General features: G+C 37.1%; 1 protein-coding gene across 2 annotated transcripts in view; it reads left to right on the top strand.

Annotated features, from left to right (window-relative positions):
• The window catches only part of TLL1 (tolloid like 1), a 142,525-nt gene extending 128,012 nt beyond the window's left edge, over positions 1-14,513 (top strand). For both annotated transcript variants that reach the window (XM_026122905.2, XM_026122906.2), the window contains exons 20-22: positions 4,101-4,314; positions 10,066-10,316; positions 12,517-14,513. In XM_026122905.2, coding sequence (XP_025978690.1) covers positions 4,101-4,314; positions 10,066-10,316; positions 12,517-12,651 — 600 coding nt within the window. In that variant the 3' untranslated portion in view covers positions 12,652-14,513. The remainder of the gene's footprint in view (positions 1-4,100; positions 4,315-10,065; positions 10,317-12,516) is intronic.
• Positions 14,514-19,037: the final 4,524 nt, after the last annotated feature.

Consider the following 19,037-nt stretch of genomic DNA (forward strand, 5'->3'; position numbering starts at 1 on the left):
AGCCTCTGTACAAAGCCAATGGGCACAGGCCTGTCCAGGTTTTTTTCTGCTCTGCATTCAGCCCCAATGTACCTTTTGGCTCTAGGAGAGGAGCTATATGGCTGTCGCTGCAGTACCAGTGGCTAACTACTCCTTCTTTAGGCGGTGAGGGAATTCCACACACTGTTCCAGATCTCTCAGTCATCTGCAGAGGAAGTTTCGGATGCTGAGAAAATGGTACTATGAATTTACACACAAAATCCCTCCTGATGGGTAAAAGGTAAAATAATAATAATAATAATAATAATAATAAAATGTTACAATACCACCTGTGGAGAAACACAGCACAACTGAGGTATGCACACACATGCAGAGTCCTTGTTCTGAAGCACATAATCAAAACACTAGCCATACAATTGGAAGGGGAAAGAAAGGATTGTTGTCCACACAGAAAGACTGCAAAAAGGAAGAGAGCAATGAGCTCTCTTTATGACAGAAGTTGTCTGCATATCTTAAAAAACTGATAAAGTGATTTTACAAATGCTTGGGAGCAAATAAGCTGAAGAAAAAACATCTCTGCTTAGAAGTAGTAGAAGCAATAGTCTACACTAATGTATGGATAAAAGGCATAGCCAAAACCAAAACTCCTACTGCTGATGGTGATATGGGATCATGCATTGACCTCTGTTCTCCAGAAGTAAAATAGTTAAACTCTTCCTGCTGAGAGAGGGGAAGAGGATGGTGAGTAGTGGCTCTGTCCATTCAAAGGGTGAGAAACAGGTTTTCAAGGCAGAAGGCCTTCCTACTGGCACATCTGAACAAGTGAACTTCATCGTGTGTGTGTGTAAACCAAAGGTCATCACAGGCATGGGCATGTTTCTGTAAAAGACTTTTCAGTGCTTTTAAATTCAGCAGGCAAAGCTCACGCATAAAGATTTATTTAAGGAAATATTGCGTGTGTCTGCTTTAAAAGAAAATGTTTTTAAATTGGCTTTCTCCAGTGAAATTGGAGAAATTGGACAGAATTTTTCTACATAGAATTTTCAAAAATACCGACATGATTTGGAGTCTGAAATCCACTTTTCTGTGAAAGCTAGTAGGGTCAATCTCCTACCTTACAAGATCTTCAAAATCTGTCTGGTACAGCAAGTTACTGTATTATTAATAGTTATACGGTACTTCCACTGTAGATAAATATTTCTTCTTGGACTTTCAAACCAAATTTAAGTTTACTCCTCACAGTTTACTTAGCCAAATCAAACAAGGAGAGAATTGATCTCTCCATGCTAACAAAAGCACAGGAATTGTGAGTCTGTGCTTCATTTTATGAGGGGGTTGGTATACAGAAACTAATCTTTTCTTGTAATTGCTCTCACAGTGATAATCATTGAAGTCCCTCCCTGAAAAGGGTAAAGTTAAGCATTCTGTGTAATTAAGAAGCCTATGAAAAAAATGGATATGCACTTTGGAATTTTTAAATGAAATGTGCAGATAAAGATGACTTTGAAAATGCATGTACCACAGAAAGGGGGAGAGATTTTCATAAGCTAATCAGCCGGATGTTTATAAGAGACAGACTTAAGTATCCCATGCAGGCAGCTATCCAGAAGTGCCACCAGCATATCTACTCACAGTGCTATAGATAGAAAGGGTTGGATGTTCAGAAGCTATACGTAACGCTCCTGAACAGCCTTCCCACTAATGAGACCATCAAAGTGGGGATCGTAGTCAAGTTGGGCTAGATTTTCAGAAGTATTTGTCCCAGGAAGATGAAGTGTGATTTAATCATACTACAGCTTATCAGTAAACATTTGTCACTAAACAGTACAGAGAAAGTTAGTAGCAACTCCTTTATTATATTCAACTTTGAAGAAAGATGGTGTCAGTTCTTGTCTTTCAAGCCTGCTCATAGTCCACTGCTGGGAACTGACTGCTTTTCCTTAAAAGGGGAGATTATTTCTGTGTGTTTTAGAAGATGACTTGTTTTGACCTTTTAAAAGATCTAATATTAAAATTTGCTTTTCCTTTTAGAAAATCCTTTGGTTCCATTTATAATTGCTAGAATCAATTGTTAAATTCACAATGTATTTAGGACTTTCTTCTGTTCTTCTTCAATGGGACCTAATATAGCACATACCACTTATCAAGGTAACATCTCTCTTATAGGTTTAGGAAGTGAAAAAATATTAATGTAATTTTCCTTTAAAAGAAAACTAAGTTCTACAGGCTGCTCTTGACCGCATCTATTACTCCTATTGATTCCAAATTGGCTTGACTCAATTCTATATTTAACTAACTTCCTTACAGTTAGTTTCTCAGCCTTTTGGTTTTTTTAATTCATCAGATTTTATTTGGTTATCAATGACAGCATATACTTGGCATCATAAAAATAAGATGGCTGACTGCAATTTAAGAGCAGCAAGAGGAAGGAACTGCTGCACAGCTGTTTTTACTGCTTCTGCAGTTTCCTTCCCTTAATATAAAACCCAAATTTTCTTGTGCAGTGAACCTATATCCATTGTATCATGTAACTGTCCCGTTTTCACAAGCCAAAAGTGCTATTCTGGCTCTTCTGGCAAAGAGGTTTATACGTTCACTGTTCCTATTTCCTTTAGGTCAGCTGTTAATATTAAGCGCCATCACATTTCACGTTGGCTGGCTTCCACAAGGGAGTCAGTAGATTAGACTTGCTTTGGTGTACCAGGTAGAATGTGCAATTATGATGTATCTTCAGTATTTGACAGTTTTTTCCTTTTAAATGTTGTTTCTTAATCTCTTATTTTTTTCCATTAAAAACTCAGGTGTCTGGTTACTTATTAGGAACATTTATACGTAGTGTTTTTATGAGCTTTTATTGCCTGAAGCAGATTTCTGAATTTTGCCTTGAATTTTAGGTTACTTGTGAAAATTCACAAAGAAGTGTATGTTTATAAGACCTTCTCAGTGTTTATGTGGGAGGAAAGTACTAGCTTTTTAATTCTAAGGTTTCTGGTTCAAATTTGGCCTTGGTCAAAAAGTTGCAACTGAAGTCTCTTAGATGCCTACTTTGAAATAAATTTGTTGATACCAGTCAAAGCTTAGAAGATAAGCTTCCTTATTTGAAAAGCAGGTATTAGTTTGATGTGTTTTTAGCAGTTTCTGTAGGGTAAGACATACAAATTGGGGAAATGTCTGCAGTTGCATACTCTACATTTGAGTAATCTCAGTTCTGAGAGTCTTTAAAAGGTAGCTGCCCAGGCTCTACCCCTAAGGACTCACAATTTACAATTTTTAATAGCACTGAATTTGTCCTCACAAGCCTCCATGAGCTCTGGGAGCAATTGTGAGAATCTCCAGGAACTGAAAAGCTAATGTAAAAAGTTTTCAATTGTAGGAGAAACATCACAAGCTTGAAATGAAGTTAAATTTGTTGCAATGGCTTGAACACAGTGATCACAATTTGCATCATCTTTGGAGAGATCAGGAGGGCAAAAGCAAGTCTGATGGAGTTTTTTTAATAAAGTAAAAATTCTTTTGCTATTTTTCACAATGATTTCACTAGCAAAAATGTGATCTTAATATGCTGGGTACAGCCAGAAATATTGTTGTTGTTACAGAAGTTAGGTTTCTAGATAGGTTAGACAATATAATTTTCAAGGAGTTGTGTTGTATATGCTTTACCTATACACAATGACATAGAAAGGTCATTCTCAGCTATGTAAACTGGTGTGAAGTAAATATCTAGAAAAGGGCATTATTTTTCATGAATGTTTCAAGGCCTCAACTATTGGAGGAACAAATAGATTTCCTGCTTTCTGGTTTGTTTGAAGGTAAAGTGAAATTTGGAATAACCATACAAAATATCAGTACAAATTCAATAGGCAGTAGTGTTCCAGATTTGCTATTATGTTATGGATACTAATCTCTCTTGTAAGAAGGATGCCTTGCCAATTTTTTAAAATTCACTGTCTTAATTATTATTCCACTTTATTAAAATCAGTACGTTATTCAAAGCTGCAGGCCCGCAGGAGCAGAAAAGCTCATTTAACTGTATGTACATTGCATTTTGAAACATGTTTGTGGTAAATATTTACCTTACAAATACAGTAAATATAATAATACATTGAATCTCTTTTTTCCAGACTTTTAATGAATTTGAGATAGAACAACACCAAGAATGTGCTTATGACCACTTGGAAGTGTTTGATGGTGAAACCGAAAAATCACCAATTCTGGGACGCTTATGTGGCAATAAGTTACCGGATCCTCTTATTGCTACTGGAAATAAAATGTTCATCCGATTTATTTCTGATGCATCGGTTCAAAGAAAAGGCTTCCAAGCAACACACTCCACAGGTCAGAAAATTAGGATGTGGTTTACTAATAATTTCCCCTTCCTTCTGCGGAAGGAACTGGGATGATTTATTGGACAACACAGTGTTACAACTATATGTAACAAAACCTTAAGAGCAGTAGGAAAAGTCTGAGATTGGAGAAAATATTCTCTATAATTTAGGCATGTCTTTCTCTCTCTCTTTTGCTCCCATTCTTTTGCTTACTTGATCACTCTCAGATTTCGCTTTAATTAAAATTATGGTAATTTTAATTTTATAGGTAAGTGATTAAAAGACTTTGAAACAAGATCCAATAAAAGACTATGGCATAGACAGTCTAAGACATGTTTCTTAGAATTCACGCAACCAGTTTACAGAAGTTTCAATGGCTTCTCATTGCATTTGTAATGGCAATACTTTACTGTGGCATGTGATGTACCTCTTACTTTCCTGTTCTAACTTAAACAAAGATCTGGGCTTTGTATAAACAGCTATTACTTTTCTGTAGAGCTGAAAAGGCAAGTCAAAATAGAATAGGAAAAACAATACTGAAGACTGTCTTAACACCTTAAAAATATAATATTCTTCACATTTGCCATTTAATTTTGTGTTCTGAGGAAAATACTGAAACTTAAAGTAGTTTTCGCAGTTGCATTAATACATTTCTTGAGACATTTTCGTAGCATGCACAGCACTTTCCTGAGGCTGCTTGGTGCACACTGACTCCTAGTGCTAAATCTGTGAACCTCCAGCACCCCCTCTGAAGGCTTTTTCTTTTTCTTTTTCAGCTGTAATGTCTGTCTTTGCTTTCCGCAGTCCATTCTCATTCAGGCGATATATTGGAAATAAATATTACTGATGAAAGGATTTATAACACTCTCTGCGAGTACAGTAAGCTTTACTTGGCAGGTAGCAGTTATTATTAGAAGATAGTAGGCAAACTGATTAGTCACTCTTCTTAACCATACCATTTGATATTATCCCCAGAATTCATAAAGCTGATGTGTAATGCTCAGCTAACAAGTCCTAATACATTAATATAAGCACACTTTTCTCTTTTTTTTCTTCTGCTTTGTTAAGAGCAGTTCTAAAACTTTATTAATTTAATTTCGCTTTCAGAGAAAACCAGTAGGCAACAGAATTTCAACAGCTTTTCACTTCATGTTCTTGGCCTCAAAAGCGAACAGTGTGTGTGTGGGGGGGGGGGAGGGGTGTTAACCTGTCATTCAATTTATTTTTCTTATTGAAGATCCTGTTTTACAAAAATGGCACTACATTTGCTTTCCTTACCACAATAATCCCTTGCTATAGATACAAAATTAGCCAGGAATGGTAATAATGGTATTTATTTTATTACCATGAGGTAAATGAAGGTCAGAACTCTTTTGGGGGAACAGGTGTTGTAAAACTACTGTCTTACTTATTTTCTCACTTTCAATTTGCAGAGTTGAAGCAGTCATTATATGAAAGAATTTCAAATTTATATTCTCTGACTCTAGTTACATTATGACTTGATGGAATTTCCCTCATGTATGCTTACTTGCAGTTTTATATGCCTTAACTGTAAAAACTTTCTGAGCATATATACTAGTGCGTTTCTGAGAAAAGTTGAAGAATAAAATCTGCCCAGTTTTTAAGAATGCTGTAAAAATTATGAAATTTGGCTCCCTTAAGATTGGGCTTATATTTCTGTAGGCTGTTTTTGCACAAAACATTCATTAAGTTAACTATGAGCATGTGCTGCGAGAGGCACCACAGAACGATTTGAATGAGAGCACAGAATTTGTAGCCTTTTCCTGCCGTCTTGAGCCAAACACAGGCATTCAGCAGGAATTTTACCTATGTGCTTTTGAACACACGCATTAATGAATAGATATCTGACAAGTGTTTAAAGCATCTGTTATATTTTCTTATTTTATTTTCTCTAGCAAATAATAATAGGCAGTATGCAATGAAGTAGGCAAGATTGCTTTTAATCCTGTCTAGCTGTGCAAGGGTAGACAAGGGGAGCGGAGGAAGCTGCTCCCTTCACTTCTGGGTGGAACTCGCTCAGTGGAAGGACTTGTCATACAACAGCTATGAAGCAGTCCCTGGATCCTATGCCCAAAGGTGTCTGTGCTCTTGTATTTCTAGCAATGTTTTGGGTTGATGTGTACAACCTGTACAAAGTTTTTGATCACTGTCTTTTTTCTAATCTTGATATAAAAATTTTGCACTTGTCAGACTTTTGAGGTTACCTCGAGAACACTTCAAAGGATAAATATGTAATATGTGATAATTAATAAGAATATACAGTTCTATTTCTTCAGCAGGTTAAAGCTTTGAATTTATTAAATGAGTATATGGTTCCATGTGCACAAGAAACTCTCACACAAAAAAATGAAAATTTAACATAAAATTCATACATCTCATGTTTAGAGTTCTGTATCATAATCTACATAAAATGTTTTAAATATTATTTTAAAATATGAATCAGGGAGTCTATTTTGTCTGCTAAATCACCATCTTCATGATTTAATGACCTCTTTGTCTTGTAGGTCCTATCAGTGATGTTGATTCCTCTCATGTGACACTTTTTGGCTTAAGATCCTAGCTTCAAAAATTCCAAATGTGAATGAATCGAACATTTCAGACCATAGCATAAATCTGCAGTAGCAGGGCCCTAAGGTTTCAAAAAATAGATTGGTTAGAAAGGCTTTCTTGGACAAAGCAAAACCTATAAAATGTGGTTTTTAAAGTGCCATGTACTTTTGGAAAGCATTTCTGTTATATTTTCCCTGTCAGAAAAGGTGTAGCCCATTTAGAAGGAATTTAGAAAAATGCTTCCAACAGAACATTGAAAAATGTTGCCCAGGGAGTGGTTCAGACGCCTGAACACCGGCATCTGGTTTCCTTCTAGACCCCCTTGTCTGTCATGCCTACCCTCAGCTGCTGCTGCAGAAGGTCGCAGGTCTGCTGTAGGTCCTATCCTGTCTGCCAGACCGGTGGGGATGCCTCTGGCAGACCTGGGCATCCCAGGTGGCCCTAGATGCATGTTCACACTCCTGAATCGCTCCCTAAATGGCTGTGATAGTTCAGTATGGCAATGCTGTATCAAACGTAAAATCAGTTTCATTAGTTCAGGTAGAGTGGGAGCTGGTAGGTTTAAGCTCTTCCCATCCGTCCAGCTTATCAAACAGCCAAGAGACTATGTCATTTTTATCCTTAAGGCTGTGAGAGGCCTGAGAACCCCTAAAAAAGGGAGGAAACAAGAGATGCCTAATAGTTTTTGTTCCTTAGTTGAAGAAAAAAAAAATCTTCCATCTGAAGCTGTCAGATCAATAGCACTTTGGAAGTCAGTCATATTTGTTTGCAGTGAGATATATACACTATATCTACAGCAGAGCAGATATACCTGTAAAATGGAAAGCAGCAGTCAGTGCAGTTAGGTTAATTCTGGTATCAACCCTAAATATTGCTGCATGGTGCTGCCCTGTTCTGTGCAGACCCATCGCCATTTGTGCGATGCCAATACAGAGCTGCATTGTGCAGGCTAGACGTAGACTTCTCAAACTACAGTTAAGTACCAAAGGAATTGAAAATTTGACTTCTAATTTCCAAAATCAATACTTTTTTTAAAAATCTAAGGCTATATTCCTTGGGAGGAGAGTGGAGGAAAGGGAATTGCCATACAAGCTTAAATTTTCTGCAGCTGCTAGTATGCCTACACCATTTCTTTAAGCTCATATACACTGCAGCAAGCACAGGGAAACAATGCGGACAGTTCATTAAACATTTTATCCTTTAGCAGCTGTTTTGTGTCTGAAGCAGGGAGGATTTTTTTTTAATGCTGGCAACATTCCAGTCTTTCTTTTTCATGATTTTTTTTAAAGTTATCAGTAAATTAGTGTAACAATGAGGAAGAAATCTGTGAAGAATCCCAATTTTATCATATGCTCTTCTCTGTCTTCTAAAAGACTTAAAAATTTCAGATTGAACAACAGATCATGCATAAATGGATTACTCCACTTACATAATTTGTTTCCTGTTTGTTTTCCTTAATTTCCTTATTAATAAAAAATACATGCCTTTTTCAAAAATATGGATTTGCTCATTATAGTCACCAATTCCTACATGAAATATGACTCTGCATAATATAACATTGCAGTTGGTCATGTTTAGTGCAGGTGGAGTCATTGCTACTGCGGTCTTATTCAAATTCTCTCTTCACCCAAATTTAGAAGTGTATGAGTTCAGTAATTTGTTTTGGATTATTATAAAATGATCAATGTACATTTGATCAAAATGTAGATAAATTGTCTATTCATTTATTCATAAAAATAGAATAAAAACTTGTGAATGTCAGATTTTGGTTAAAGCTCATTTGCACTTGATAGTTTTATCTGTTGCTGTAAGGGTTGGCTTATTCTCGATAAGAAACCAAGGCCAAAACTAAATTATGCCATTTTTGTTGAAATCTTCATAGTTGTAAAGAAAGTAAGTCTCCACCAATCTCCTGGAAGCATAATAAGCAATGCATTTTTTATTTTGAATATAATTTTCCATCTGCCTTGTAATAGCACTTTTATTTGGCAGATGCAGAGCAGCTATACATTTAAGTTATTGTAAAATCTCAGCTCACTGGAAATTTGGAATACAATACAAATTTTAATTATAACTACTGAAAATTCTTAGAACAGAAAAACTATTTTTTTTGTTCCGTGCATTTTCAGTAGTTTCTGTTCTCCTTGGGCAAACTGGCTAAAGGACAGTTTATTAGACTAGACAGTAAGTTCGTTCATATTTGAATTATGAACTTTTAGAGCAGATGCAAACAGGCTCTCAAGCAACACGTTTTACTGAAGAGTACAAATAGAGATTTGTAATGGAAATATTGCTATGGCATAGGGCAACAATCTTGTCTTTAGGACTTCCCTCAGGAGCGCTCTGGTAGCAGCAGCTTTCTCCCAGCCGCTGTCTTTTGCAGGGAAATGCCTATCGGTGCCCATGAACGATGCAGCAAATGCGCTAGCAGGCTCAGCAGCGGTGCCCGGTGTCGAGCTGGCTCTCCAGGCACAGCGTGGACAACGGCGCTGATGCTACTGCAAAACGCTGGGCTGCTGCGGGTGCTCCCGCTGGTTGCATCCTGCTCACGCACTTGACCAAACGGTGTCGGTCACCCACACGGAAAGGCTGGCACTCCTGAAATGTGGATGCCCCCCTTGCAGCATTTGCCTTGCTGACCTTAGGTACCTCTCGAATGTCTGTCTGAAGAATTTACTGTCCTTTGAACGACTTTTCCTACAACCTTGGTGTTCCCTGTCTCTTTGTCTTTTACTTGAAAATTATTTATAAAATATACTCAAGTCTTTGTAGTTATAAAAAAGCATTTATGTAGGGAAAACTCGGAATGATATATTATCCCGGGCTTCCTCCATTGACACTTCTTCTTGGTGTCTCATTTTTTTTCTGGTTTGTTTTATCCACAATTGGGCTTCATCAGTTTGGGAGTGTCCCGTACTCATCTTTAGCCCGTTACTTGACAAATGGTCACAATGCAACAGTAAGTTTTTGTTTAGAACTCAGTCCAAAATACTGTCCAAAACCACTTAAAAACAGGGATCAGTTTCAGCCTTCTGTATTCACACTGCTTCACATTACACATTCTTCGGTTGATCTGTTTGTGAAGTAAAAATCCACTCAGCCTGAATCAGGCCAGGCATCTACAGAAAGAAAATGCTCGTCTGCACTGAACGAGCTTCTTAGTCTGTATTTTTTTTTTCCCTCTATACAGAGTGTGGTGGTCGGCTGAAAGCTGAAACCAAGCCCAAAGATCTGTACTCTCATGCTCAGTTTGGCGATAACAACTACCCGGTTCAGGCGGACTGCGACTGGCTGCTGGTGGCAGAGCGCGGCTGTCGGGTCGAGTTATCGTTTCAGACTTTTGAGGTTGAAGAGGAGGCAGATTGTGGTTATGACTACGTGGAGCTCTTTGATGGTCATGATAAGTCAGCTATGAGACTTGGTCGATTTTGTGGGTCTGGGGTAAGTAACTAGGTGCTAAAACTTACTCTTTTTTTCTTCTCCAATAAATGCTAAAAATAAAAAGAAAGACAGAGAAGGGACGAGCAGGAATGGGTTACTACCCCATATAATGAAGATACCAGATTATATGCTTCAGAATGTACTGTATTTTTTAAGCAAAATTAAAGATTTCTAAAATTTCTTTAAATTACAGATTTCAAAATTTCTTTCATTTCTAAAGACATTCCCTTTAAGTATTTTAAGTATTTTCAACCAGTAAATTTTCTTCTCTGTTCTTTGGGGGAAGGGGAGAGGGGAGCAGGTTGAGTGTTTGTTGTTTTTTGTGTGGTGGTGGGTTTTTTGGCCCAAAGCGTTGTAATGTTATGTTACGTTTTAGGGAGCTGACAGTGGACTGCGTATCAGTTAACATCCTTAAAGAAAAGTTAGCAGCATTTTCTATTAAGGAGGCAGAATTGCATTGGTTCTGGAAGGTACCACGTTAGAATTGTTTCAGTCTGAATGAACTAGTCATATTTTATGAGAGGCAAGCATTTATAATATGTTCATCTATTATTTAAACCTACTTCGGGGGGGGGGGGGGGGGGAAGCTCTTAAACTGAGAGAGTACTTTGGGCCTATCTTCCCAAAAGCATCTCTGTCACGTTAGTTGTGAGACATGGAGGAAATTGGCTAGGTGACATCCTGGAAAGGGGTGTATCTTATTTGTCTTTTCATAGTTGCATTGTTCTGTTGTCTGCTTTGCTTGTGAAAGCTGGTGACATGGTCTCAAGAGTCCTCATCAGTTCTTCACATGTGTATGAATCCAAGCACACACTCATACATATGCTCTTTGCCTAGATAAAAAGTCTGAAAGGCTCTACATGAGATGGTAGGAGCTCTTAATTAACCACATGCCACTTTTTGGATTCATCCATTGTGCTGGATCAGACATCTCAGTCATTCAGACTAGTTGACTGTAGGTGAAGCCAATTTAAAACCTTTAGGGCACTTTTAGGACACTTAAGGAAAAAGGAAAGGTGCTACCACAGAACGGTAGGCAATATTCAAAGAGAAATACTACAACTGATGCCAGCATCTACTACTCTACGAACGACAACATTTTTCTTTGCTAGTATGCCTATTTTGCAAGTAGGAGTGCAGCACGTTGGAGCATTGGCCCAGCTTCTGGCTGACAATTTTTCTCTCTACATTTTTTTTCTTGATTTGATTTGGATGAATGACTTCAGAACACAGCACATAACTTTTCTACTTAATCCCATGTTTCCTATTAAAAGCAAAATAATCTGAGCTGAAGGAGAAAAAAGGCACTGTAAGTATACTTTACCACCTTTTCAACTTTTGAACTTGGTAGTTGAATTTGTACTTCTGCATCAATGCGCATCTTCAGTAATAAAACAGGCCATGAAGAATAATATGTGATTACCTGAGTCGGTTGTTTGTCTTAATTTAGAATACTATACACAGTCCTGCCTGGTCACTTGCATGACTGGAACAGAACTATCACAGAGATCTGGGAAGGAGGACAGAAAAGACAGAAGTTTAGTTTTTCTATATCTCATAAGTAAAGATGAAAGAGAGATTCCATACAAACTGGAGAATTTAAAACAGATTCAGAAAGTATTATGCAACATTTATTTAGATTCTGCAAGAGGTGCTCTCCAGGCCCAGAGCTTGAGACTGAAAGAGTGACTGGAGATTTATACAAAAGTAAAAAGTTGTAATGGATAAGTTCAATACTTTGGCCAGCAGATAAAAATTGAAACTTCATGATTTAAGCTGACCTCCAGCTTGGAGGAATTTGAGTTGTAACTTCCTGAGAGTCCACCTAAAAATTTGCCTGGCAGAGTGTCTTCATCCTCTTACTTTCAGGGTCTAGCTCACGTCAAAGAAAGGACATAAGTACATAATACCTATCATGCAAAGGTAGTATGGACACTTCCAATGTGGAAATTTGTGCGTTCTCATTGTTCTTCTAGTCTGCATTATTTTCCAAAAATCCAACAATGCAAGCCTGCAATTTAGAGCTGAATGGGTAGAAGTAGTCTGTTAGTTACAGATGGCAGTATATGAGACCCAGTGGAATTACACAGCAAAGTATAAAAGAGAGAAATACCCAGAAGAAAAACAACCTGAATGAATGGGATAAGTAGACATTAGTGTGGACAGATCATTCATTTATTTGTTTGTTCATTTATTTTAGCCACCAGAAGAAATTTATTCAGCGGGGGAAGCCATTTTACTCCACTTTCATACTGATGATACAATCAACAAGAAAGGATTTCATATACGATACAGAAGTATAAAATATCCAGATAGCATGCAGACCAAAAAATAACACAAGAACCTCTCTGCCAGAAAATGAGAGCAAGGAAGAAAGAACGCACAGTGGGAAGGAAGGAAGGAAGGAAGGCTTGCCTTTTTTTTCTTTTTTTTTTTTTTAACTGAAATTATTAGCACAAATTTTTTTATGAGTTCAGTTGGAATGACGACTTATAAGACCAGAAAAAAAAAGTTTACCTATCCCAGTGGAATAGATATGATGACAATGTGCAGCCTCCATACTTGACTGTCTTTGCAAAGCTGGTGAAAGGACTTTGCATGCTTCCAGGGAGAATATAAAAGCTTTTGTTCATGGCTTGACGCTTGTCATGGATGTCTGTGGAATCAGTCAGTTAAATTCAGGGGAAGTGACCCTGCAGACTGTTTTTCCTTCTGATAATTGTATGGTGTCCAGGAGAAAAAAAGCTCTTTCAGGTCACACACTCAAAATACTGTCTTTATATTTCATTCTGGTTCCTTTGATTTTGTATCTTGGATACAATGTGTACAAAGACATGTAAGAAGATATGAAATGGGGCGGTCTTCCTATGTTTTTCTGTGTTTTTTATGGATTCATCTGTCATATCAGGTTATCAGTGTTTTGAAACTGGAAAATGGTATTTCTGAAACATAAATGATTTTAGAGCATTTTGTTTTACTAACGGTTAAGTCTGAACTGTTACAGTGGTCATCACTAGCTGAAGACTCAATTTGAATAATGTAAGCGTCTGAAAATGTTAGGTTTACTGATTAAGTAAGCTATCTCTGATGATGTGCTCTTATTTTGCACTGAACAAAGAAAGAGACTGAGATAAAAACCTGTATCCATGAGAAACAATCAAGAATCATCTGAAACTCCTCCTACTGATTTTGTTTTCAGCAGTAATTTTGGAACTGCTACTAAGCTTTATTTCTTCAGACCTCTTTGTTGAATGAGTTAATTGTCTGTTTTAGCTGATCAGAAATGAAGCTACAGTAGTATCCAAGAGAGAGGTTTCCCAAAGAGTTGAGAGAACAGGAGCATTTGTTTCCTGGGAATAAGAGTATTTGTGATGGCAAAAAAACCAACACAACAGACCCAGGATTTGTTATCAAGAGTGAATTCCTATGGTGCTATTCCATGAACATTAAAAACAAAAACAAACCAAGAAGTTTTAGACTTTTGAGCCAACATCTTGCAGATCATGAATGTCTCACTATGCCTGGCTGCATCTGAAGAATGAAGACTTACTGCTCCAACGAAGAGCTCATTGCAACAGCAGCACTAGTCCTGTGGAACAACTACTATTATTGCCTTAGAAATCTCGCACATGATCAAACAGATCTTCCTGTAGATACACCTTTAATTTGATAAATAATTTGATGACTTGGATGTTTTAACATATGCTAACAAAAGAATCTTTGAGCAAAAACCCCATCTGCAGAGCAAGATCATCTGCTGTAAATAGTGACCTGCTTTTGATGTAGAAATATGTTACGTTTAGAACTGAAATATTCTATGTGCTTTAGGCCATACGTGGCTTTAGTCATAATGTATATGCATTCTGTAATTATTGTATGAATGAGTGCTCTGGGAGAATGAGAGTTACTGTATGGGTGAAAACTGAATTGTTTCTTTATGTGCCAAGTTCTATCAGGACCCTGTTTGACTGTAGCAACTTTTCTTTAAAGGCTTCATAGACAGATAATGAGGACTTGTAGTTGGCAAGAATCAAGCTAAAATGAAGTATTATGTTTCACTTACAAAAAATATTATTTTGGTATCCTCTGATGTAAGTTGCTACTCAGATTAGCTTAGTTTCTGTTACCTTACTATGAACATACGTTGGCACTAATAAATCTGATTTTTTTTACAAAAATAAAAGCAAAAAGTCTGTATAGGTGTCACTGACTGTGTTAGCACCTGCATTACTGTTAATATATTGCCATTTTCCTTTCCTGACAGCTTCTGTGTGTGAAGTTCAAAAACCAAATCATTTTTGTATTTTTATAACACTGCTCCACTGCCCTTTTTGTTTGGTTCATTTTTCAGGGCATTTGCACAAGAAGTGAACAGCATGCATTTTCTCCAAGGCCTTTTGTTACTAAATTCTGTCACAAAACTTACAGTAGTTAAAAAAGCAAAACAAAATCTACTCTTAACAGTAATACATAATTTATCAGCAGCATTGGATTCCTGTGCTGCAATTTTGAGAGAAGAGCAAGAACCAGCAGCAGCAGCATCTCCCTAGCATCGGTAGTTAAAGGAGCTGGGAGAGTCTGAGGACGGGAGCAAGAGTATGTTTCGATGTAATCTTTTTCCCCTTGACTTTTCTGTTCAGCCTTCTCTGAATATGATCTTCCTACCATTTGCTTAACCAAGTATTCAAGTCTTCCTCTTCTCCAAATTTGGGGGTTTTATTCCCCTCAGCGTTATTTTTATCTGACCATGAGATTGAGCCAAGATTGTTGTTTCTGGAAGGGTTTTTCTTGTTTATTCTTACAGGCTGCTTTGTGTATAAATCTTACTGTGCTATATAAAATAGTGCAACTGGAGTAGTTGGGGAGAAAAGTTAGACTGAGCAAGCTGAAGACAAGCACACCATGTAGTGTACTTCCAGGACCCAGTGGAAGGTAATTGTTTGGGGTCATATGGTACTGTCACATGCTATTAAAAGTGTAGTTATTTCTAAATTCTAAGAGTTTTTTCTTGAAATAATGAAACTCTCATATTCAGTGAACTCCTAGTTTAATGGAATATACCTTAGAGAAAGTAAATCTCATACAACTAGCAGAACAATATTAGAACAATTCAAAAAATGATTTATGCTGAGGAAACAGTGTAAAAAATGTGGTTTCCCAAAAAATCTTTGAAATGGGGAAGTTTGTTCATAATGCATTGTCTTAAGTTCTTACCTGTTGAGTAGTCCACAAAACAAGACACAAAATCTGACAGGCTGGAGAACCACCTTTGAGACCTAGTTGTAATATATTTCTTGGCAAAACTCCCAGCAGGGTCAGAATATTACTAACATATTCTCATTCCTTTTTACCACAGCTTTCTTCATGACCTTGGGCAAGCTGCTGGAGCTGAATTAATTTCTTTGTAATGATGATAAATATTTTTTCTCAGTTATGTAAAGATCTGATGTGTGCAGAGTGTTATTCTTTAATGTTTTTAAATTCAGCATAGAAGTGTCAGGTTGGTGGAATATGCTGTCTATTGGACTTGTTTTGCTGGCTGACTCTTGAAGAATTTAAGCATGTAGCAGACCAGATTCCTTGATCAATACCATGCTCAGATAAGAGGGAAGATATATTCATGAAAGGCTTTTCTTTCATCCTTAAAAACACACATGCGCGTGTGTGCGCCAATAAAACAGCTGCCTGTGTGAGAGCTGAAGGCACAGCTGAACTGAAAAAAGCAAGGTACGCAAAGCAGATATTCTGTTCTTTGCTGGGCCTCTGTTGTAAACTGCAGCATATCTGAGTAATCCTGCTTTGCTCTGAGAATGGTGAAACTGTGAAATAGCGAAGCAGTCTGCACTGACCTGAACATGGGTAAGAGCCAGAGCAGATCCTTAACGTTACTGCAGCGTTTCTCCTTCAGTGAAGACAGCTTGCCTTTTGAATGGTTGTAAACAGAAAAAAAAAGAACAAGATTAATTGGGTGTAAACTTTATCCATCTGAGGGGTCAGTCTTTGCAATTTTGCTATGCTGCCAGAAGTGCCAGTGGCACACCTAATTTTTTATAATGGAGGAAAGTGTTGTTGACCTCGCAGGGTGTGCGCTATGCTAGCCGTAGCTGGGTGCTGTGCCACCATGGACTGTGGTCACGGCTGAGACATGCTAGAATTTTGTTTAACCAAAGCATAAACATTTAATTGTAAAATTTACAGATCTCAGAGCTGGTTATGGACCTGGTAATAAGTAATTCTAAGAAAGTACTCAGACTTAAAATAGACCTGACCAATATCCAGAAGGAAATTTTCCTTTCACTCCAGGTCTTAAATTGGGCTCAAATGAGTAACAAGAGGGGATGAGTGTTATCACAGTAACATATGTAATCGTACAGATTGGCACCACCTTATCTAAAGGGTTGCTCTTCTGTTATTTTGATTTTATTATTGCTTTCAGTTGATCAGATTTAAAAAAAGGAGCAAAACCAAAAAACCCACCTCTTCCTGAAAAGGAAAACAAAAAGATACTAAAGATACTATTACATTACACTGAAAAAATAAGTACATGTAGTCTCCAAAGTCAAAACTGTTGCAGAGCTGTGTTAATTCTGTAATACATCTTTCATACTCGTTTAGTATGCTTTATGCTGTATTGCTTTCACTTATTGAAGGAAAAGTTAGATGGTTAATTAGATTGGTCACTGCATTTTTTGACCAGAAAACAGAAGATGAACTCTAGGCAACCTGAAGAAAGTCTTGCTTTAAGTTCCTGCTGGTGCATATCCTGAGTAACTGCCTGCTTCTGAGAGGTATTAACACAGGGTTGTAGCTCTTCTGGGGTGTTTCCCCTCATCTCCCAGCAGTCTCCAGCTTTGTTCCTCTGAGTCGAGTAGATAGGGCAACACTTATGATTCCTTATGAGCTGATTAAATTAATCAAAATAATAGACAGCTGCTAAATACCCTTGTTACAAAGAATCTGGCTGAAAGAAGTCCTTTAAAAGCAAAAAGAGCAAAGGAAATTAAAATTTTCATGTTTTTCTCTGTAGCAGATTTTCTCATTTCTGTGGGTTATGCACTCCGAGTTCACAACAGAAGCAAGGTGTAGCAGTTGCAAAAAATATTTAAAGTACGGTGGTATTGGGTGAAAGGTGAAAGAAAACGCTAGCAAGCCTTAGGTCTCTTTCGATACCAGCTCTGCAAGTGTTTTCTCATGCTGATTTCTACTTGTCTTGTAGACAGCCTATCAGATCCCATCCTAATTCAAGAACAAATGATATATAAGTAAGCTTTCCCCCCCCCCCCCCCAACCTTTAGATGTAGATATTCTTCCTGTATTGTTGGGTCTTCTTGAAAGGATCATTGACTCTATGTGTACATATATATAGATGGTGATTGCCATGTGTTAGGTACCATAAATGGCCTTATAGCTATAAGCTGGACAATTCTTGCCAAGATTCAAAATAGGATCTTTGTGTATAGCTGGTACTGACTGTTGTCGAACTGTCTTTACTAAATTCATAGTCTGAAGAGCTGTGTGCATAGCCAATCATTTGATTTCCTTGAGACTTCTTAGGGTAACAGTAATATGCTTGCCTTTTTTTATTGATAGTGTCTTTGGATGATAATGATAGAAACTGTTTTCATTAGTAAAATCCTTAATGTTGACTATGCTATATAGGAAGATCATACTGAGATATCACGTTAACCACTGAAGTAGTTAGTTACCTAAAAATTCTTATTGCTGTTACGATACCAGCAAAAGCAATGATATAGTGAAGACACTGAATAAATGATCTTTGGGACATTTCTGGATAGTCTAACTAGTAAATCAAGTTTTGACACCTGCAATGCAAACCTTCCCTGAGGGTGCTGCATCATTGGCATAATATTAAAAAGATGAGTATTTCAGAAGAGATTAATAAATCCTGGATTTTCTTGATCAGTTTGACTTTTAGAGACACGAAAATGTTTTAGGGTTAATCTGAGTTCACAACTGTTTAAAGAATTGGCTGTTGAGTTACAGTGTTGAAAGGATTTCTTTTTTTTTTTTTTGTATGTTATAAAGGAGGATCTCAATATTAGGGAAATTTAGTGAGTGTCAAATGAACTTAGTGTGTGCTAACTTACTATAATGCCTATTAATGATGGGGAGGGAGGGGCAACTCCCAATGTCGTTTACAGAAAATCTGACTCAAATCTCTGTATTACAAAGGGCATGCTTGTATTGTGTTTATCTATAGGCACAATGAAAGCTTTGCTGAGACTGTCTCACAATACTTCTATTCTCCCCTGAATTTGCCTGTGAAAAATGTCGCTAAAGCTCAATGAAATCTTTGGGTTGAACAGTACAAATTAAATGCTATAAGGCATGAAATTCTTTTAACTAGTTGCTGTCCAAAAGCTTTCCATTAATAATATGCTATAGTCTGCTTTAACACAAAATTTTCCACAGCAGTTTATCTTTTAAATTAGTGGTGCCTTTGTCTTTTAAGATATCTTTATTTGCATGCTAACTGTGCCATTATATCTTGCTAATTTTGCTGTCTGTAGAATCTTGTACTTAGGGCAAAATTGTCAATACAACAACTGTTTCAAATTCGAGGACAGTTTGGGCATTAACTTTAATTTGGAAGAGATCGTAAAGACTTCAAGGCATGTATGATATCACTCACTAAACATAATAGTTTCAAGCTGAAAGCCTTTATTGAGAACTAACACTATTAGGAAGTAAAGAAAAGCT

This window comes from Dromaius novaehollandiae, chromosome 4, assembly GCF_036370855.1.
Source record: "Dromaius novaehollandiae isolate bDroNov1 chromosome 4, bDroNov1.hap1, whole genome shotgun sequence".
NCBI lineage: Eukaryota > Metazoa > Chordata > Aves > Casuariiformes > Dromaiidae > Dromaius > Dromaius novaehollandiae.